Source organism: Phyllostomus discolor, chromosome 5, assembly GCF_004126475.2.
Source record: "Phyllostomus discolor isolate MPI-MPIP mPhyDis1 chromosome 5, mPhyDis1.pri.v3, whole genome shotgun sequence".
Lineage (NCBI taxonomy): Eukaryota > Metazoa > Chordata > Mammalia > Chiroptera > Phyllostomidae > Phyllostomus > Phyllostomus discolor.
The window spans coordinates 53,163,995-53,186,006 of NC_040907.2; the positions used below are offsets into that span (position 1 = coordinate 53,163,995).

At 35.1% G+C, this 22,012-nt stretch overlaps 1 protein-coding gene across 1 annotated transcript in view; it reads right to left on the reverse strand.

The window, feature by feature from the left end:
• The window catches only part of NEGR1 (neuronal growth regulator 1), an 838,303-nt gene that overhangs the window by 500,308 nt on the left and 315,983 nt on the right, over positions 1 to 22,012 (reverse strand). Inside the window, exon 2 of the mRNA XM_028513898.2 lies at positions 17,611 to 17,843. Coding sequence (XP_028369699.1) covers positions 17,611 to 17,843 — 233 coding nt within the window. The remainder of the gene's footprint in view (positions 1 to 17,610; positions 17,844 to 22,012) is intronic.

Sequence of the window (22,012 nt, forward strand, 5' to 3'; positions counted from 1 at the left end):
CCTTTCACTTATCTTAAAGGAACAAAACAGGAGATGATTTTGCTCCTGAAATATATAGCTGTTCTTATTTGATTAACTCCATATTTTAAGCCTTATATATGAACAAAAGGGTCCAGGAACTCATACATTCCCTTCCTTTGATCTTCATAAGTCCATGCTGATTTTTTAACTACATACAAATGCAAAAAGTATGTCATACCATATTTTGGCAGCAGCCAAAGTGGATAACAAACCACACTTCACAAAGCACAGATTGGGAGTTAGGCTGGCCTTTAAGGGAGACCTCACTGCTGTGTACTGAGAACTTAAAAGAGGAACATATCATACTGTCAAAGACAAGTGGGCTGTGTGAACTGCAAGCTCAAAAGCCTCACAGTGATCCCAACCACATGCCAAGTCTCAGAAAGTGGGGCAGTGTCTCCTTTGGAGATGGGAAAAAACACTTCAAGGTATGCAAAGCCGACAACTCTCCATGAGAGATGGATGAGCCATGGAATGTTTTCTGCCTTCAAATAATTGTTCAAATGCTCTGCAAGGCGTTTTCATTAGCTAAATAAATACCTTTGAGAGCAATTTTTATTTGTCTACAGCAGACTTAAAGTAAATCTTTCCAGGAGGCTTTAGAAGGTCAGGAGCTTCAAGGGTAAAAGCTTTATGTTACTTTGACAAATACACATAGTAATTTATGTTTAAAGTGGTCTTTTTAAATGAGTATGATATGGCAAACCTGAAAAAAAATGAGCATGCCAATCCTAAAAATTTGAGTCTTCTCCTTTGTGCTGCTATTCTGACATTTCATTCTTGGTCACTCAAACCCCAATTCACTAATATACTCTAAACCTGACTCACTTCACTTCATTTCATTGTTTGCTCCACACAGACTGTATAACAGGCAAAGATTGAAGGTCAAGTTTATTGATTAAAACTCACAGAAATGAAGTATCTGTTAAGCCAGGGTAACTGACTCCCATGTGGCTTAATCCACATGGAATTTCTGTACATGGAGTGATTTTGACAGAAATCTGCAACATTATAAGATTTCGGCAAAACAAAAGTATTACTAGATATATTGTAATGTAAAATTTGAAATCCTCTCATTCACAACATCTCTACCTCCACACCATTTCTGCCATTTTCACAGTATCTACAACTAGTCCTCAGACTCTTTCAGGTGTGAACTATCATAATATTTTCCCAACTGGATTTTTTGCAAGTTCTTGTATCATAACTTTGTATCAACCAAATAAAAAAATTTAAAAATCATTTGTTATTTTGCTTCTATTCCTTCCACCCTCTTTTAACAGAACCTTTGCTGGTCCAATAAGTTGCAAATTAAATTACTAATGCATAAAAGTATATTTTTACATGATATTTCAAGAAGACAGTTTCATTGTAATGGTAGATAATGTTCAATGTGGTTTTTATACAAATTCATCAGTTCAACAACAATGCCTTTTGTAGATAAATTGATAGATGTTACCAAGTTTTCTTTTCCGGCTTTTCAATGAAAATATTATGTGTTTCTGTGTCAGGAACTTTGATAACAGAATAAAATTTTAGTCATTCTTCTGAGGAGAAAATCTCAAAATATACTAAATTTTATATATACTCTCATGAGTATTATGATTAAATAACCCATCAACTTAAAGTTATGTCACCTTGTTTTGGCTAGTGTAACAGCTATTCTTTAGGGTAAAAATGTTCCTCAATAAAAAAAAAAAACAAAAATCATACTTTTTATCAACTAAGGAAGTCTGTGTCAGAGCTTGAGAAAATTTGTTATTTAAAAATCTCAGACAAGATTTTTGTCAATCTTGTTAACTGTTCATCATTTCTGTATATATGTAAGATTGTGTCTCCAACATTGCTACCTGCCAAGAAGATGGAACTGGATGAATAACTCTGAAGTTTCCATGTGATGATACTCATAACTGCTGCTTCCCATGGCAGCTTCTTAATCTGAGGAAGCTCCCAGCTGTGGCTCCTCAGGGCTCCCTGCTTCAACTCTCCTCAGCTGCTCCTCTCAGCAATGAATGACTCCAGTCAGCAGTTGAGCCCGGCAATTACAAGCTCCCACTGCTGCTCCCCAAGAGTCTCGTTGCTTCTCACATGCTCAAACAACCCCCAACAGCAACTTGATCTCTCAGGAACTGCACATTTGAGCATTTCTTTATCAGCACCACTTCTAAAGGATGTCCTATGGCAATGTTCTACTGGAGCTGTTCCCCCAATCTGAAGAGCTGGTCCTGTTTCCAAACCACCCAACCCCCAACCCTTGTTCGGCTTTATAGAACAAGACAATATGATGTCATACTTCCAACTGCTCCTTCAGTTCTTGCTGGGTATTGAAGCAGCTTCACATTCAGCTCTAAATGATTCACTATGCATATTAAGAGTAACTTCTGAGCAGTTTCCTATAGCTAACCACCAGTCCCTGCCTTGTATTCAAACCTCAATCTCCTCTCCCATTCAACTACTTCACTGCAAAAGTTGGGCAAGCTCCTCCATAAAAAGAGGACTACTTCCTCTGTATGCATCCTGCACAGACATCTTTCCTAGCTCTTATCTCATTTGAGTGCACTTACTTGCCTCATGCCAGTATTGCTCCACTGGTTTATAAATTCCTTAAAGGGGAAAGCTAAGTCTTACTAGTGGATTTTTTGTTTCCCTAACACTTGGAACAATGCTTAGCACAAGACAAATGTGTCCAGGTTGCATTAGAGTTAGTTTCCAAAGTCAGGTACCTGGTTTATTGGAGAAGAGTCCCAAATTGCTTTTTATTTGTTTCACCACAAGGCACAGGTGCAGCGATAAAAATCAAGGCCCAGAATATTGCTGGACAGCTCCTAGCTCCCAGGGTAAATATACAACAGCAATCCACAGCCTCTTTGTATGTTATTTTTCTTAAACTTTCAGTCTGTGTGGATAATGAAAGACTGCTGTTTCCACTCCTGCCATTGTGTATGTGTAGCTCTAATATTCATTAAAGATGTGACTAAAATGCTAATGATAATTGCACCCAAAAAGCTAATAAAGAGAAGCCCAAGGCTCACATAAATGCCAGCATTTAATGATTATGCATACTTTTATTTTTTCTCCCTAATTTATTTTACTTTCTGATAATTAGTTTAGTAAATCTGAGATCCCAATGTATGTGTAATTAATTTTAAAATTTGTTTTAAATTTGTTTTTTATACTCAGGACATGTTCTCAGCAATGAGATTTTTCCCCCCCAGAATGTAAAGAGAGGGCTTAAAATGGTTACCTATATGGGAGAGAGAGCTTAAAACATACTTCTTGTGAATATCTACAACTATGAAACACTTGAAATTTTAGGGAAAATATCTGCATCAGTCACAATCCAGTTGAGGAAATAGAAACCAATTTAAATATTTCAAATAAAGGGGTTTTAACAGGGAGCTATTTGCAAAAATGATGAAGGGCTCAGAAGGCAAAGCAGGGTGAAAGGGAAGACGCTTGTAACGGTAAGGAGCCACTAACTCCTGCAAGGAGGTATCACTGTCAGAGCCCAGAGGTTGGGACTGCTGATCAGAAACTAGATCCACAGCCTGACACTGCTCAGGATGATCTGGTCATTGAGAGGATCAGCCGTCCAGGGGAAGCTAGAGCCAAGGAAAGAACATCCTTGAGAGAGACATCATCTGTGGCAATAAGGAAGGGGAAATAGCCCGATTTCTCCTTTCCTCCTATCCCTGATCTTTTCCCTGTGTCTTCACTGGGTGAATCCTGCCAGAAACCAGACAGTGTGGCAGGCAGGAAGCACATCCATGGGGGCCAGCCCATTCCATGATGTGAAGCACAGCTGGAGGTGTACAAAGAATGATTCTGAGATTCAATAGGCAAAACGGATTGGCCCCTTATCTTTTCATTAATTTTAGATAGTAATTGGTGTTCAAAAAATGTAGAAATGTAGAAGTCTTTTCAATTATTGTAGCTTAAACCCTCAACACTGATATAAACTTATTATATCTTTTCATATGGAACTTTTCTACAGGAAGAATAATTACTTTATTAATATTTTACTATTGGCTATATTATCTGTATTCTAAAATAAAAATCACTTAGAATCAATAAAAGCAATCTCCATTACATCCTAATTCAAACAGAGAAAGAGGGAAGGATCTATCTGTATATTATTAGCTCATTGGAAAAAGACAGAGAGTAACATCTATTGAATACCTACCCTGAATCAGACACTTGGAGAAATCTCTCATGTACTTTTTTTTTTTTAACTTTCACAGCAATCCAGAGAACTGGGTATTACTTTTTACTTCTCAGAGAATTATAATGAGCATTAAGGAGATAGAGATTCTTAACCAAATTTATATCCTCTATAAATATCAGAGATGGAAGTCACCAGAGGTCAAACACATACGTTATACTAAGCTGCTAAAGAGAACACTGGTATTAACTAGTTTCAGAAGGAAAATTGCCCAAATCATTATTAAATGAGAAAAAATTAAGAAAAATTTTATCTGGTCATGGCTAGCTTATACTCCCAAGATACTTCCCTCATTCATTGTATCATTTATTAAATATTTATTTTATCCTCTATCACATGCCAGTCCTTGTTCTGATCACTAAGGGTAGGGCAATAAGTTAGATATGATCCAGACTTACATGGGGCTTGCTACAGTCTGCTATGCCCTGGAGCACTGAAGCATGTATCTATCTTTTCTACCCGTTCAGTGTTTCTCAGCCTGTGGTGATTTTTACCCTAGCAGACATTTGACAATGTCTAGAGATATTTTGTGATGTCACAACCAAGAAATGCTACTTGTGTCTACGATGTTGGGTCCACTTGCACTGCGATCACAAAATATCATGAATTGGGTGGCTTATAAACAACAAACATTAATTTCTCACAGTTTGGAACCTAGGAAGACCAAGATCACAGCACTCACAGATTCTATGTCTGGTAGGAGCCCACTCGTAGTCTTTTTCACTGTTACAACCTCACATGATAGGAAGATGGAATCTTTGTGGGGTCTCTTTTATAAGAGCACTGGTCCCATTCAGGAGAGCTCCACCCTCACAACCTAAGCACCTCCCAAAGGCCCTAAGCCCTAACAGCATCACATGGGGCATTATGTTTCAACATGTGTATTATGGGGGGACATAAACATTTAACCTATAGCAGTCAAAGATGCTCCTAAATATCCCATATAGGGCCTTTTCTCCCCTCCTATAACACATGCACACATATAGAATGATTATATGGTCCAAAGTGTCAATAGTGCCAAGGCTGAAGATGCCTGTCCTAGGTATGTATGAAAACATCCTTATTTTGAGTGCATGTATTTCTATTTGTTGCCCTAAATGGCTCTAAACTTAGCAGCTTAATCCAACACAAATTTATACTTCTGTAGGTTAGATGTCCACTATAAGCTCTCTCAGTGAAAACTGAAGTGTTTCCAGGGCTGTGTTCCCTTCTGATATCTAGGGTAGAGAATCCATTTTCTTACTATTTCCATCCTCTTGAGGCCACTCATATTGCTTGGCTCTTGATTCCCTTCCTCTGTGTTTCATGCAGGATTGAATCCTTTTTACATCACATCACCCTGACCTACTTGCATAGTCATATCTCCCTTTGAGTATCTGCTTCAGGCTCTCTTTTCCACTGTTAATCTCCCTTGTGATTTCATTGGGCCCACCTGAATAATCCAAGATGATATCCGCATGAAAGATTAGGTGATTTGCAATCTTTAATTCCTTTTTGCCATGCAACTTAATATACACATACATTTCACAGTCATCTTTGGGTACCATTATTCTGCTTACTACAAGAAGGAATGTATCTGCCACATTTAGCAAAGTTATGTGCACAGAGTAGGTATTGAATTAAGGTAGAACTACTTAATATTTCTTGAATTAAGCTGAATTCAGCTTAGGTGTCCTTTTAAAATGGACTCCTTCAAATGGAAGGCTCATAAGCACAGCAAAAACAATACATATGTCTTGCCTAACTCTGCACTTATAAAGAGCTTGCAAATATGTCCCTACTTTAATCTTTAATATGCCATTTTAAAATGTGTCTATCCACTAACTTTCTCAAATCAGAATCTTAAAGAATGAGTAAAATACATGAGAAGAATTTCTAATTGCATTATACCTGGCCTTTTTACAACATTAACCATTAGGAAGTATTGGTTATGATCTTTGTAGCTAAGACTGTCCCATATAAATATTTTTCTCAAAATAACATGGCTAGGAGAAAACTTTCTTTGCAAAATTTTGGTATCTCATTTATGACTTCCTCACTACAGCATGCAGTCTCTTCTCCACATCTGTGAAAACATGGGGATTAGCAGAGGATAAGGATGCTATGACCTGAAGTGAAAATAAGCAACCTAAGTCATGAATGCCAAACTAATCCTTTTAATTAAAATTTTTTCCTGTTATGTCAGCATTTTTGGTGTTATGCCCTAAAGATAACATCAATGCATTAAGTCACAGCTTAAGCAAAAGTGATTGGCGTGAAGCCAGGAAAAATCATGCACATATATACAACCAATAAACCTCTATTGACTCCCTAACATTTGTCAGGCACTTTCCTGGATGTTTGGGAGTCAAAAAAGTATGAAGACCCAGTTCTTACTCTAAAGGACTTCAGTGGGGTTCTTATTGGGAGTTCACATGTAGATTTAGGAAGTTCATGATCATTTTGCTCACATAAAAATGGAAAATGTTAAGGGTATATACAGGGTCTGGCACAAAATAACTCCCCCTTTTTACCACAAACTTTTATTACAAAATTATAAGCATGTAATTCTGTAAAATAATATCACACTCAAACACATCATTTGACATTTTAGGTGAAATGTTCAAATTAAAACTAAATTATTGCACTGATATTATTACCCTACAAACCACACTCAAGTAGGGCATACTTCTGCCAGAATTTGTATGATTTTTCTAGAAAACAAGTCTATCAGTTTCATCAAATTTTCAAATGGGTTCAAAATGTTTAAGAACTTTCAAAAACTACTACTATAGGTTAGAAGGCTCTGACAGCTAAATGCAGGTGCAAGGTCCACCTTTCCTGAGTCTCTCTACTGTTCTCCCTAGATCACTAAGTAGAAGATGCTGAAGGTATGGGAAGTGACGTGGTATGGGACAGAGAGATGTTGGGACATACAGTCACTCTGATTCTGAAAATTGAACTTTGCCACCAACCTTAATTAAGCCAGTTTTCCTCTTGGCACAACACATAATTAATTATTATTATTCTACTATAAATCATAATTTTTCCTTTACTAAATTTTATCTTTGTCTTACATAAAATTTACAAAAGGCATGCCATTTAGAATTTAGTTAAATGAATATACAAAATCTTAATTATGTTGGTGTAATTTCTTAACTACACATATAATTGGGGGAAGAAAACAGTAAAACCATTTTATAGTTCAAATCTTATTGCAGTGATTTCCAAGGAGAAGACAAATTATTTCACCAGACTTAGATTTTATCTGTAGGGTTTCTCAAAATAAGTGGACCAGCTAAAGCTTGGTAATCTTTTATTTATAGAGAGATTTTTTTCATACTGATAGTGTACATTGCATTGGGATTTGACATGTATTACTCACACAGTTATTTTCTTTGTTCCTTTTTTAGGAAAAATAAAGATACTGTAAGATAGGCAACAAATACAACTATTTTGAAATGCATCACACAAAACAAAATGTCAAATTACTACCATGAAAATCAAAATGTGATCAGTCTAAAGTTTGAGATGCTTATCAAACTAAATGCTTCAAAAACTAGAAGAAATATTCATTGATCATAGAAAGTATGTGAAAAGGACAGCAAATTTTGTTTGAAGGGTTTAATTACTTCAATATCTATCAACATTATTTTTCTTGCTTCCCCACCTTTCTTTCATTTGCAAATAACAGTACATTGAAAGCTGATAAAAAAATACCATCAACTTATTGATTCTCTCTGTGTATAGTAGGCAGTACATTATGGATTTTTATATTAAAACTTTATGTACTAATTTCTGGTTAGGAAAACTTAATTACCACAATTACAAAAATCTTTCTCAATATAAAATACTATTTATTGAAATCTAACTTGTCTTTCTGCTCTTGCTTTTATTTTAATCACAGAAAAATAATGGCCTACAGCCTTTTCTAAAGGATATATATATATATATATATATATATATATATAAAGAATATTGAGAAAAGAAGGAAAATGTCTATCCTGAAAAAAAGTGCCAATATTCAAATGAGAATTTTGCTGAAAATAAGTTCAAATCACCTCATTCCTCATGGTCCCTAGTAGCTAACCCAATAACCTTATCAATGTCAACAAGCCCACAGACAAAAGTGAGGTAATGGTTTGTTAGAAGCTGTCCTGACAGCTTATTGTAGCAACTGTAGCCAATCTGAGATGTCTGAGATGTCTGAAAAAATTAAAACCTGAAATAATCCACCTGAAAATGCATTAATTTAAAAAGCTTTTATGTAATATTTCATTGCTGAAGAAAGCCTATCTCACATAAATCCAGGTTTGTGGACCTGAATTTGTCTGTGAGTGTGTATGTTTGAGCAAATAATTTTACTGAAGTCTAGATTACAAAAAAAAAAAAAAGGTCTGAAAGACTTGTTTTTGCCAGGATTCACAAATTAGGCAAAATTGTTCTAAACTGTTTAGATACCAGACCATTATTTGTCTGAATGTCAATAATACTACGTCATCTATTTCAATAGGTCAAATGTTTCTCATTGGATAAAGCACTTAGAGAATACAATGAGAGTCCTATTAGATAATGACTCATATGCTCCAAAGTGCTTGCACATTCTATTCTTCCTAACTTGCAAATGTGGACATTCCAGATCAAACGAAATAGAAAAATGGGAGGTTTTAGATATGGTTCCAGTATTAGCACTACATCATTGTGGAAAAAATCTGTAGGACTCATAAAACCATGTTTGCATCATTTGATGTATTCAGCTGGACTTTGACCTACTCATCAATATTCAGGTATTGATTAGTCTGTATGAGGTCAGTATACTTTGGCCCCCATTGAATTGGGGTAAGCAAAGAGTTATTTATAGAAAAAATAAGTAGGGAATCACTGCAGAAGGAATGAGAATGAGTATGTAAACCCCTTATTCCTGTAACTTTTAACTAAATTATTTTATATCCTTCATAACCTAATTTAGAAAGTAAATGATATAATATGTATATCATCCCATATATGGTGAAATGATTTCTGTTATCTAGTTAATGCAATACAGGTATAGATTGTACAGAAAACTAAAAACTTTTAGGAGAGATTCTTCTCAATTTTTTCTAAAACAAAACAAAGCTGAGTTTATGAATACAAGCATGGAATAATGTTTATATTCATAAACAGATATGTGGTTGCCAGAGATGAAGCGGGTAGAAAAGAGCAAAACAGATTAAAAACACAAACTTCCAGCTATGAAATAAATAAGTCACAAGAATGTAGTGTATAACACAGTGACTGCTGGAGGAGGTCATCCAAGGAATGTGATGGCAGGTTGACCATCAAGCTGGACCTGGGCAATCTGAGGGTCATTACCCCTCTGCAGTCCTTGGAATAAAGGTTCTGCCCACTGCTTCTACTCAAGGAGTGGTTACAAGGTGTCATTGATAGTAAGGTGTTATTGAGACTATTTTCACCTTATATATGACTGAAACTTATTAACATTATTAACTGAACCTCCATATAAACTTTTAAGATTGTGGCAAATGGATGTGGAGATCTAGTTTTTTTGCTACCCCAGGTAAAGCCTTGTGTGTGAGTCCCTTTGCTTATTAAAACTGTCACCTACCAATCTGGAGTGGTCTGCCTCTTTTTTTTTGTTTTGGTCTTTTATTGCCCTCCATGTGCTGAGGTCAGTTTCAGATTTTACCAGGGGAACTCCTGAGGTTTCAAACCAACAGTGACAGCACTTAATAACACTGTACTGTACATTTGAGAGTGGCTAAGAGAGTAAATCTTAAAAGTTCTAATCACAAGAAAACAAACTTGTAATGATGTATGGTGATGGGTGTCTGTTAATTATAGTTATTCTCCATTTCACAATACAGGGAGGGCAAAAGTAGTCTTACAGTTGGGAATATTCAAAATACAGAGTTTATTCTTATATTACTACTTCTTAATTATTGTATAATATATGGGTATTATAACTCTAAACCTACTTTTGCCTACTCCCATATATACAAATATCAAACCATTATGTTTTACACATGAAATTAATATAATGTTATATGTCAATTATATTTCAATAATACTATTTTTAAAAGTATATAATTTATAACTATTTTATTCTGTAGGTATACTCCAAAGTTCCATTCCTTACTGCTAAAGGCTATTTGGTGGTGTTAATGAAATAGCATTATGATAAGAAGCCATTTTCACTTTAGGTGAACTGTCATTTTTTCCATGCTAAAAATATTTAAAGATATATGTTTTGGGTCTTTACTATTTCTTTGTGTTTTAAACCATGGCTGAAATTGCATTTCTACATATAATCTTAATTTCCCCACAGCTATAAATAGAAATTGAATAAAGCAGAGCAGGGGGCAGTGCAAGGGCCTGGTCCTGAGCCATCATTGCATTCCGGAATTGACTATTTTGACATCTATGAATTCTGTAAAACTTTTCTTAGTGCTGATAAATTTTCTTTCATTTCATTTTGTAGCTTCTTGAAAGTCTGAAATATTTACTGTTGCAGAACAGTGACTTGAATTCTCTGAGATATGTGGCATTTTGACATGCTTTTTTGAGTACAATAGCTTTGTCTTTCTTTAGGTCTTTTGAGGAAGGCAGGCCTATGATTTGTGATGCTATGTTATTGCCCATCAGCTCAAGTGTGAAATTGTCCTCTTCTAGCATGTACCTTGTCAAGGCTTTAGTATTCATGCAAAGGATGTTAACATCAGATTAAGATGCGCTCCTCTTTAGAGAATAGGGGTTTATACTATAGCCATATGGAATAATGGCTCCCCAGATATTCATTGGTAAGTATAACTTTCAAATATCTGTACCTAAATTTCTATTCAAAGACCCACTTTGGGAAATAATGTTTGTGGAGGTTTGAGTCAGAAAAAACAGGTCCTAAAATTTACTCATAGATTAAGCAATAATCTAATAATCTAATAATCGAAAAGCTATTATGCTGTTATTGAACTACTATCTTATTGAATTCATTTTTAGATTTTAAATAATTTTTAACCTCCCTGACCATCAGGTTATACTGAAACATGTTTTAAGGAACAATCTTATGAATGAGGGCTATGAGAACTATACACTTAATATTCCTCAGAGGTCCTCTTGATATTCTGAGATGGCTATCTATATAAATGTTCCTCCATTTTGAGTAACAGGATCAGGGTAGTAAGAACTACAAGTTTTAACCTTATGGACCATAAAATGAATAACTGATCCTGTTTTCTTTTTTGCTGTGTTGGCTGCTAGAAATCTTAGAACCATTTTTTTTTATTAAGCTTCAAAAGCATATATGGGCCCAGGCAGGAAACAGGTGGGAGCTGACTTTGGCCTGCACCAACCAGGAAACCCCAGCACCTGCACAGCCAGTAAATAGCTACAATCCACACTGGAGCACCACCACCCTGCCCCTGCACTGCTGAACTCCACAGAGGGCGGAGGTTTGTTGTCAGTGGTCACAGCTGGTCCTTGCAGCTGACTGGCCTGGGAAAATCCCTCCCATTGACCTGTCAACAGCAATCAAGGCTCAACTACAAGAGGAGGGTGTATTCAGCTCACCTGAAGGATGCACCTCTAATACCCAGTTGGGTGATAGGGGAGACTGTGCCACTGTATCCTACAGGACACCTACTATATTAGGCCACACTACCACCAAGACACAGAGTCATAGAAACTCTACCTAATACATAAAAACAAACAGGGAGACTGCCAAAATGGGGAGACAAAGAAACATGGCCCAAATGAAAGAACAGATCAAAACTCCAGAAAGGGAACTAAATGAAATGGAGATAAGCAATTTATCAGATGCAGAGTTCAAAGCACTGGTTATAAGGATGCTCAAGGAACTTAGTAAGGACCTCAACAGCATAAAAAGATATAGTCAGTAATAGAAGATACAGTAATTGAAATAAAGAGCAATTTACCAGGAAACAACAGTAGAGTAGATAAAGCTGAGAATCAAATCAATGATCTGGAATGTAAGGAAGAAAAAAAAAAGACCAATTAGAACAACAAAAATAAAAAAAAAAATGAGGATAGTGCAAGCAGCCCCTGGGGCAACTTTAAATATTCCAGCATTCTCATCATAGGGGTGCCCGAAGAAGAAGAGAAAGAGCAAGAAATTGGAAATCTATTTGAAAATGAAATATAACTTCCCTAATGAAAGAAAACTTCCCTAATTTGATGAGCAAAATAGATATGAAAGTCCAGGAAGCACAGAGTCCCAAACAAAATGGATGCAAAGAGGCCCACTCCAAGACACATCATAATTAAAATGCCAAAGGTTAAAGATAAAAAAAGAATCTTAAATGCAGCATGAGAAAAGAAGGTAGTTACTTACAGGGGAGTTTCTATAAGACTGTTAGCTGATTTCTCAGAAGAGACTTTTCAGGTTATAGGGGACTGGCAAGAAATATTCAGTCATGAAAAATGAGGACTTACAGCAATAATTGTTCTACTCAACAAAGCTATCATTTAGAATTGAAGGGCAGATAAAGCAGCTCCCCACAAAAGAAAAAAAAAAAAACTAAAGGAGTCCATAATCACTGAAGTATTACTATATGAATTGTTAAAGGGACTTATTTAAGAAAAAGATGATCAAAACTATGAACAATAAAATGGCAATAAATATATATCTATCAATAATTGAATTAAAAAAATAAAATAAGCAAACAAGAACAGAGACAGAATCATGGATATGGATATCTATTTGATGATTGCCAGATGGGAAGGGGAGAAGGAGAATGGATGAAGAGGTAAGGGGATTAGGAAGTACAAAATGGTAGTTACAGAACAGCCAGGGGGATATAAAGCACAGTACAGGAAATGGAGGAGCCAAAGAACTTATAAGCATCATCCAGGGACACGAATAATGGTGTGGGAATTGCCTGTGGAAGTGGGGGGTACTGGGTAGAAGAGGGTAAAGGGGGGAAATCAGGACAGCTGTATAGCATAAGCAATAAAATATAATTTTTTAAAAAGCATATAGAAATCATGTCACAAATTTTATCTAACCTCACCTCTGATGCCATCCTACTCTTATCTTATGGTTTGCTTCAGATTTCTCCTATTTATCTTGGTGTACTAAACACTTTAGAAGCCACTTTAAATCCCTTCCAATATAAAACAGACTGTTAATAATAAATGGTGGTTGAATGCATTGTCTTTTCACTTTATAAAGGCTTTCTCAAAACAATGAGTTAGCCAGAGGCAAGGATTTAACATTGTCATAGTTTAGCATTTTTGGGAAGCAAACACTGGAATAAGATGGAGTTTACAGTGCAGGGTATTTATTAGGAAATATCTTTATGACAAATCCCTGGAGGAAGAAGAAAGTAAGTTTGAATAAAGGAAGGAGATAAGCTAACAGCTTCAGCTATCTGGAGCCCATGGCCCATCTGACTTACCTTCTTAGGCTGAAACAGAGGGGTCTCTTTACTCCCTGGTTCATCCAGTCATCAGCTGTTGGTTGCCCTAGGCAAAGGTTAGCTAGCGCTGAGGCTGTCCTTGAGAGAGTTGACCACTAAATAAAGTCTGCTGATGACACTTCACAAGCCCATCTTTGGAAAAGGAAATATAGCACCCCATCTACAACAAATATTTTAGGTAATCACATACCCTGATGTAATTAGTGATCACTGGGAAAGTTAAATACACAAGAAGTTATTTTGGCCAGAGAGTTATATGCTAGTCAGATCTTTCACTCTACCTAGAGAAAACTATGATGCATCTTCCTGAAAGGGTACAAGTGGAGTGATAAACAGTCTATATATTGTGTGTGGTGGGGTGGGTGGATCTTAAGACAACATATATTTATTATCTCAGTTTCTGTCCAGGCACATCGCTGAGTCTGCATTCATAGTCTCATAGGGCTGCAACCAAGGTGTTGTCTAGGGCTGTTGTGTATATATTTAACTGTTATACATCACCTGCCAGAGTCCACTATGTGCTGCAAACAACCTAGACTTCCAACCTGGACTCAAAGTAAGAACCATCCTTTTTTGAGTGGACAATATTTACACTTCATGTTTCTGACCATTCCAGTATTATAAAAGGAATCTCTGACTTCATAACTAGTGCTACAGCCTTGTACATTTTCATACTCAAGACCAAGAAAGATTACTTTTAGTAAATTCTGCACAAAATAGTTGAAACAGGGAGCAATTAGGTAATTCAATTTATCAGTATTATAAATATTTTTTTCATGTAGTATTTTTTTCAGTAATTAAGCCAATTTTCATCCTCTTGAAGCAAAACTCCAATTCACCACATTCTTCAAATTCCATGAGTAAACACATTGTTTTGCTCAGATGGTGAAAGAAAAATATGGAGACAAACAAAGCATATTTTTGGAGTAAATGCTAGGTGCTACTATGTAAAAATTAGTTTGCACAGTGCATAATACAAGTGTTGTGGAATTTTTTTTCATTTTTAACTTAAACCACTTTTTTCATTTCAAATCAAAAGCAGAAAATCAAAGTGAACTTTTTTTTTGTCATCGGTCTTTTTGATTTTCACTGCTATGGACCTTAAAATGTACTGAGTTCTCATCTTTCAAATGAGAAAATTAGAGTTTAGAGAGGCTGGATAATTACCCATTTCATGAGAAAAATTTCAGAATTGGAATCCAGGTTTTCCAACTTGTATTCCAGTGTTTTTCTTCCTCATTGGTTTATTCGTTGACATTAATAGCTCTAAGAAACCAATAGCACCAACAAATTTCCCATTACAATGTCTGCCTTAACAAGATATCCTTCTTATTATCCCATTTCTAAAATGATTTTATTTTTAAGTAGCTCCCTTGGGTACATGGCTGCAACAATTAAAGATGAGCTTTATTTTTATCAGCCAATATTTGTTCAGCATCAGTGATTCATATTCTCCTTTTGCTTGCTAAGTTTCTTTATCCTGGTAAGTAAAGGCTTAACAAATTTTTAGGCAAAGAACATGCACTTCAAAACTATCCAGATACATCTGTGTGGCAGACAACCAAACCAATCTATAGACTGAAGAGGTGAACATATCAGTTTATTTTTGTTCTTTGAGATGGAAATGTAGCTTAAGTAGGGGTGACTTTTTATGACATTTACTTAGTTCTTGAACTGACTGACAAGCCTATTAGTGTATGTATTCCCTGAACTTTATTAATGTAATTGGAAAACTGTTCACATGCCAATCAACTCCTAATATGTAATTATGTTCATGAATACTGTAAAATTATTAGCTTTTAATTTGACCCAAGTACATACTTTCAAAACAGTAACAGAAATTTTCTTTTTCTAGAGGAACAAAATATTATAGTGATAAAACATTCACTAAGTGCATTCCTAATATGTATTCCATGAAATAGTGCCCAAAATGTCACCATCATCAAATGGCCAGCAAAAAAGAGTGACAGAGTAACGCATGTAACAGCTTTAAGAATGTGTACTATATTAAGCCCTGGCTGGCGTAGCTCAGAGGATTGAGCGCAGGCTGCGAACCAAAGTGTTGCAGGTTTGATTCCCAGTCAGGGTACATGCCTGGGTTGCAGGCCATGACCCTCCAGCAACCGCACATTGATGCCTCTCTCTCTCTCTTTCTCTCTCTCTCTCCCTTCCCTCTCTAAAAATAAATAAATAAATAAAATCTAAAAAATAAAAAAAGAAAAAAGAAAAACCCACCATCCAAATGTTAAAAAAAAAACACAAACAAACCAGAATGTGTACTATATTAAAACAATCTACATAATATGAAGTTAAAAAGAAATCCTATGGAAATTAAACAAGTGCCTGGGCAGGGTTTGTATATCCATAGTCTGGTTTAAAAATCTGGGCCTAACATGAAACAAGAAAGAATGGAAAAAAGAAAAGAGGACTTAATGTATCTAGAAACACATCATTTAAATCTATAGGAAGTAAAAAGTCTGTATCTCAAGTGACTCCAATATATTACTGTACAAGTTTGCTTTTTCTTATGTAATAAGAATCCTTCATAGTCTCTGAGCAAGAAACTCAAGTCAAAGGGACCTGAACTGAAGACGTGGTTAGGGTTAGGCCTGGGTAACAGGAGAAACATGTTTAAGACTTGTAATCTCGTGTCAGTTTTTAAAACTAGACAAACTCCTGCCATTGGAAATCTCTGGATAATCTCTGAACAAAGACAGACTTTGGTGGAAACTATGATATTCTCCTATGCTATTAAATGAGGGACGTTTTACTGTCTGCAGTGATCTGCAATAAGAAAAGCCATTGTGGAAATTCACTGATGTAATTGTCAATTTATATTTACTTCCACAAAGTTAATTGTTTAATTAATAAGTTTAATTTTTATCACAAAGTTAAAATATTTACTAATAATTGAAGCTGTATTTCAATTTAGGTTTACATTTATGTAAGGAAATAAAGCTCAGTTAATAAAATTATAGATTAACAATATTTTCCAGATGTAAGCCATGCACATAAATTAACAGTTAGTGTTAATTATTTAAAGGGTAAACTCAGAGGTAATACAAATAACTTGCTTACTCAGCATTCCAGTAGGAATGAAACATGTATTCGCTTGCACCACATTATATAACTTGTTATTAATTTTTCTTAGAGATGCTGCAATGTCATTTTGAGTTCCACAGCACAATATTTCTATGCAATGAACACATGATTAATCTAAAATGCATGAGAAAATAATGTAAAGGGCTGAAAATATACATTTTCTATTCTATTAGCAACATAATTTCATTTTCTTGAAAAATATTTGTGTTCAAGATAAATATGCTCTTAAATTTAAGTGTGCAAGAAAAATAATATAATTTAATGATTTTGTTTGTATTTGGAGATTGCAAGTTAGCCGAAATGATAAATGAGCCACTGAAAGTACATCAAAGTATAAAGCATTGTGTACCATATTTTTTCAATTACTCTATACTTAAATTAAGTATTTATAGAAGGCTGTTTCTTTTCATTGTGACTTTAATCAAAGTGTACAGAAGTTGGATTGAGACAGAGTGTTAGAAAGCTGGAGAATCACTTCTAAGGAGTTACTATCCATATTTCAAAAAGTTCTCATGTTTTAATGTATCCATAACAGGTTATCAAATATTTATTTTAATGTATCAATCATGGGTTCTCAACAATGTATTGAAAGAGTAACTCAAGGAAAGATACAAAGTGAATCATACACAAAAAATTATAATGTGGTGTTAATGGATAAATTTTGATATTGGCAAGTGAGGAGTTGTATGACTGTAATAGTCATTACACTTAATGGAATCTAGGAACATAAATCCTTGAAGACAGTGTAAACATATCTTTCAACATTGTCAGTTACTTCTGAGTCACTTTTATATCTAAATATTGAACATTTATAACTGTATTCCTTCACAATACAATGGTTATGGAAATGCATACCTTGCACAGTTAGATGCACCTGCATTGTTCTCGGCGTATGTTGAGTCTGAACAGAACACGTGTATGGGCCATCATCCGTCACATCTACATTCTGTATCTGCAGACTGTAGTCCCTTTTATTCAATGTTGAAATTGAAACTCGAGGGTCCACTGACCACTTATCACCTCCAGCAAAAATAATACTTGACCGGTTCAGCCAGGCACCCTTTGAACCTCCATCTTCCAAATAACACCTACAAATGATCAGAAACAGAACACTATTAATCAAAATGAAAATGAGAGCCATTATCTTTGTTCTGACTGTATTTTCATATGCTAGATTATAGCACTTCATCAAATGCAAATGTCAGACATAAACACAGGAGACATGAATACACTGGTATGTCTTCCATTCCCAATACAAATATGAAACAATACCTGCACACAGTTTTGTTTTGTTTTGTATGTCTGTGCATTTTAATGCAAGTCTTGTCAAAATCAGTTTGCATTTCTTGTGGATGACAAGTAAATTAAAATAAGGTTAGATTAGTTCACATAAAATTTTTGACATTAACACATTTTGTTCTTTGAAATTATAAGTAGTAGGAAAAGTCTATGAGTCAGCCTCATTCAATCCAGTCCAACCCTAAGTATAATGAACCAGATGCAGAAAGCACAGAATGGTATATACTTGCTATTTTTAAAATCACCTGCATTAGCAGAGTGGTAAGTTTGCATGCTAACACTATACACTGCATTTCACTGACAATATTGCTGTTGTAATTAAATATAGCAATTTCAATAGAATAACTTTAGTAGCAAATTATTGCTATCTTTTCAGTAAACTGACCAACAGTTTTTCCAGGTAGCATTCATTTATCCAATAAACATTTATGAAGCATCTACTATTTATGGACTCAAAAAAGTATTGGCCTCACTCTTCTAGTCTAGTAAGAAACACAACCAAGCAATGCATTTAATACTATAAGAAAAATAATTTTATTAACTCAAACAAAATGATCATGAGAGACAAAAGAAGGTTACTTGACTCAGAATAGGTGTTTGGGTATAGAAAAAGGCTTTCTGGGATAGGACAAGAAATGCCTGAGATAAAGTGGGTGAGAAGTGGAAGACATGGCTTTCTAGACACAGGTGCTGTATGTTGGCAAGACCAAGGAAAGCTGAGAGAGAGAATCAGGCATTACAATGAGGTACCAATAAGCCTGGGAAAAGGGGAGGGATGAGCGATGAAACTGGAAAGGTAAACTGGAACCAGATGATGATGGTAAGCATGATGACATATAATACATTTTAAGGCCAAGTTTGAAGCCATTTATTCAGTTGTATTTTAAAACAAGGTTCAAAAATATAGCTTTGTATCTAATAGAAGTCAGGCAACTCGAGATTTAAAACAGAAGGCTGTGGTCACATGTCAGTGATTTTGCTGAGACCTGAAATTCTGTGTTTCATCTTGAAAATGTTCTGATACAAATTAAAGACTGATTCTCTTAAATGAGTACAAAGAACAGCTACAAAACGAAAATACACATACATCAAAATAGTTTGACAGCATTTCTACAGAACACCTTCGGGGATTGAACGCAGTATGAGATTGCTACAAATTGCAAGCTGAAACAACAGGGCAGGCTGCTTCAGATTGTATGAAACTAATCAGTGGGTGAAAAAAAAAATAAGGAACTGGGTACATTGCAGAATCTAATTTGTAGTCAGCTTCACCATCTACAGAATCCAAACTAGTAGAAGTCATAAAGGTCACTGTTAATTGGAAAGCTTTTACTTATGTTTTTTAATGAAGAAAATAAAACCCACTTTAATGATATAATTAAACAATTATAGCACATCGCCATTCTTAATAATATGCAGAAAGAAGATAGAGGAGACATTGTTTCCATTTCACAAGATCACATTTGGGTAGAACACTAAGATATCACTACCAGGGTGGTGATAATTCCAATGTTTGTATTTACTATCTGGTTTCATGAAGTGTTTGTTGTGTGACTTCTGCATTCATGGCCTTCACATGTTCTTCTATCTGGTGCTTATAACAACCTCGTAGGGTATGGGTTGCTATGTCCAATTCACCACTAGAAAATAACTGTAATGTGTAGGTTATATGACTTGTCCTAGTCATGCTATCAGTGAGTGGCAAAGTTGAATTTATAATCAAGTTTAATATTTCTACATCCAATGTCCTTTGCACCATAATGCAGATCAAAGACTTTTAAAATAGGTTTCAGAAATGGCAAGATGATTAGAATGTTGCAGAAATTACTGCAAGTAATTTCTTATTTACTGAATGTGACCAACTGCTTAACCCGTCCTATTCTAAAAGAAGCAGAAAATTAATTATTAACAGATATTTTACCATGAAAGTCTGATTTTGAACACTCTGACTGGTACTTCCCTTTCCCTAGAGGCAGTGGCAGCTTTACCTTCATGTGTGTGTGGGGTCGTGGGGTTAGAGAACCACGGGGATTAGTGAGCCTTTGGATACTAGAACTCTCATAAGCCTGATCTGGGTTATAACTTCTAGTCCTAACATATGCACTCTCCCTCTGTTCTGGCACGTCAGACCATCAGGAGAAAAGAGAAGTTAACTTCTGCATGGTAAAAAAAAAGAGAGACACCCCTTTATGTCTTCTGGGCTTACATAACTATCTTTCCTAATTGGTATTGGTCCCAACCCAAAGCTTTTTAAGACATACATTAGAAAATCCCTAGAATGAGACTCAGGAGAAAAAAACAACAACACATTTTTATATTATTTTCTTGTATTGCTATAGAACTCTTCTTAATTAAAACTACTTAGTTAGAACTGAGATAATTTAGATCATCACATATGAAATTTTATAAATTAGGGGTAGCAAGGTTTTATATTTTATAAAGAAGCATAAGATACTAATATAGAGTAAAAGTGTTGTAACTATAAGATAACCATATAAAACATATAAAATAGGCAAATGCACAAATCTGATTCTTTGTGAATAAGACCTATGTCTTCTACATATCTACTTCCACATTTAACGCTATTTTCCCCCTTTACAAAGCAAAGGGATACTGCCTGACATGAGTATGCTGTATTAACAAGGGATTCTGGAATGCAAGGAAAGTAATCATGGTATGGAAGAGGAGGTAGAAGAAGGATGGGAAGTGGTGGTAGTTTAGCTTTGCACTCTTTGGGCACCAAAAGTCTTTTTTCTTGCTATAAGAACTATAATGTCTAAATATATAAATCTTCTGTAATCCTACCTCAAACAGAAATTATAATTTAGCAAAGATGATAGAGTATATGAATGAATAGCCATAATACAGAAAGGAAGTTAGTAAATATAATTAAATTGTTGTTATAATTGTACTTGACAGAGCTTCTTTAACTTCTCCACATGACCCTTGTAGCCAGGACCATTCTCCCCACAATTACACAATAATTTTTTAGAGTTACAATCAGATCAACTCCAGATCATCTTCCTATTTCACACATAACATTCAATTCTCGATAATGACCAATGAGCATATATTATTTTATCCTTTGATACTTTTCTGACTTTATCCACTACAACTCTTTCCCAGTATGTTCTGCTCTCAACAGTGGCCCTCTGGATGTGTTTCCAACAAGTCATGCATTTTTTTTTTTGCCCAAGGAAGTTTGCTTTTGCTCTTTCTTCCATGTGGACCTCTCTTCCCCAAGAGTTCTGGTGAATTATTCCTATCACTTTTAAGTCTTCACTGAATTACCTAATATTGTATTAAATAGCAAAAACTGTTCTCACTCCTACCAGGCATATTTTATTTATTTATTTATTTATTTATTTATTTATTTATTTATATTAAGGTATAATTAGCATTTACCTGATTGATTACTTAGTGTTTCTTCCTGTTAAAAGTAAGATCTACAGACTGTATTTATTTGTTCACTTCTGTATATTCCAAGGTATTACACATAATGGAAAATAAATGTAAATATTTGTTGAGTGGATAAATGAAGACAGAAAATTAAGACATTTTTAGGAGGAATAATATGATAAAGTGTATCAGAGTTCCAAAGTGCAATGTCATTGGGAAAGCAAAGAATGTGTGCATTATGATAAGACATAATTAAATGCAAAAACCTGTGGCACATACAAAACCTTCTGTGTGAGACATGGAATGAACTAAGTAAGCAATTTGAGTCAACAGACCACGCTCAACTAGTGAAGTAAACTGGTAGGTATGGGGAGAGGTGAGTTGGGCTCAGAACTGCTTGAAATAAGAAAAAAACTATAACCTTTGATTCTATACTTCAGGAACCACCTTAAACCATTAAACATTCTGTTTAGTATGTGTTACACACTTTGTTAGGCACTTTATGTTGACCTTCCTGTCATCCTATGACCTGAGACCTATATCTTCATCTTACTGATGA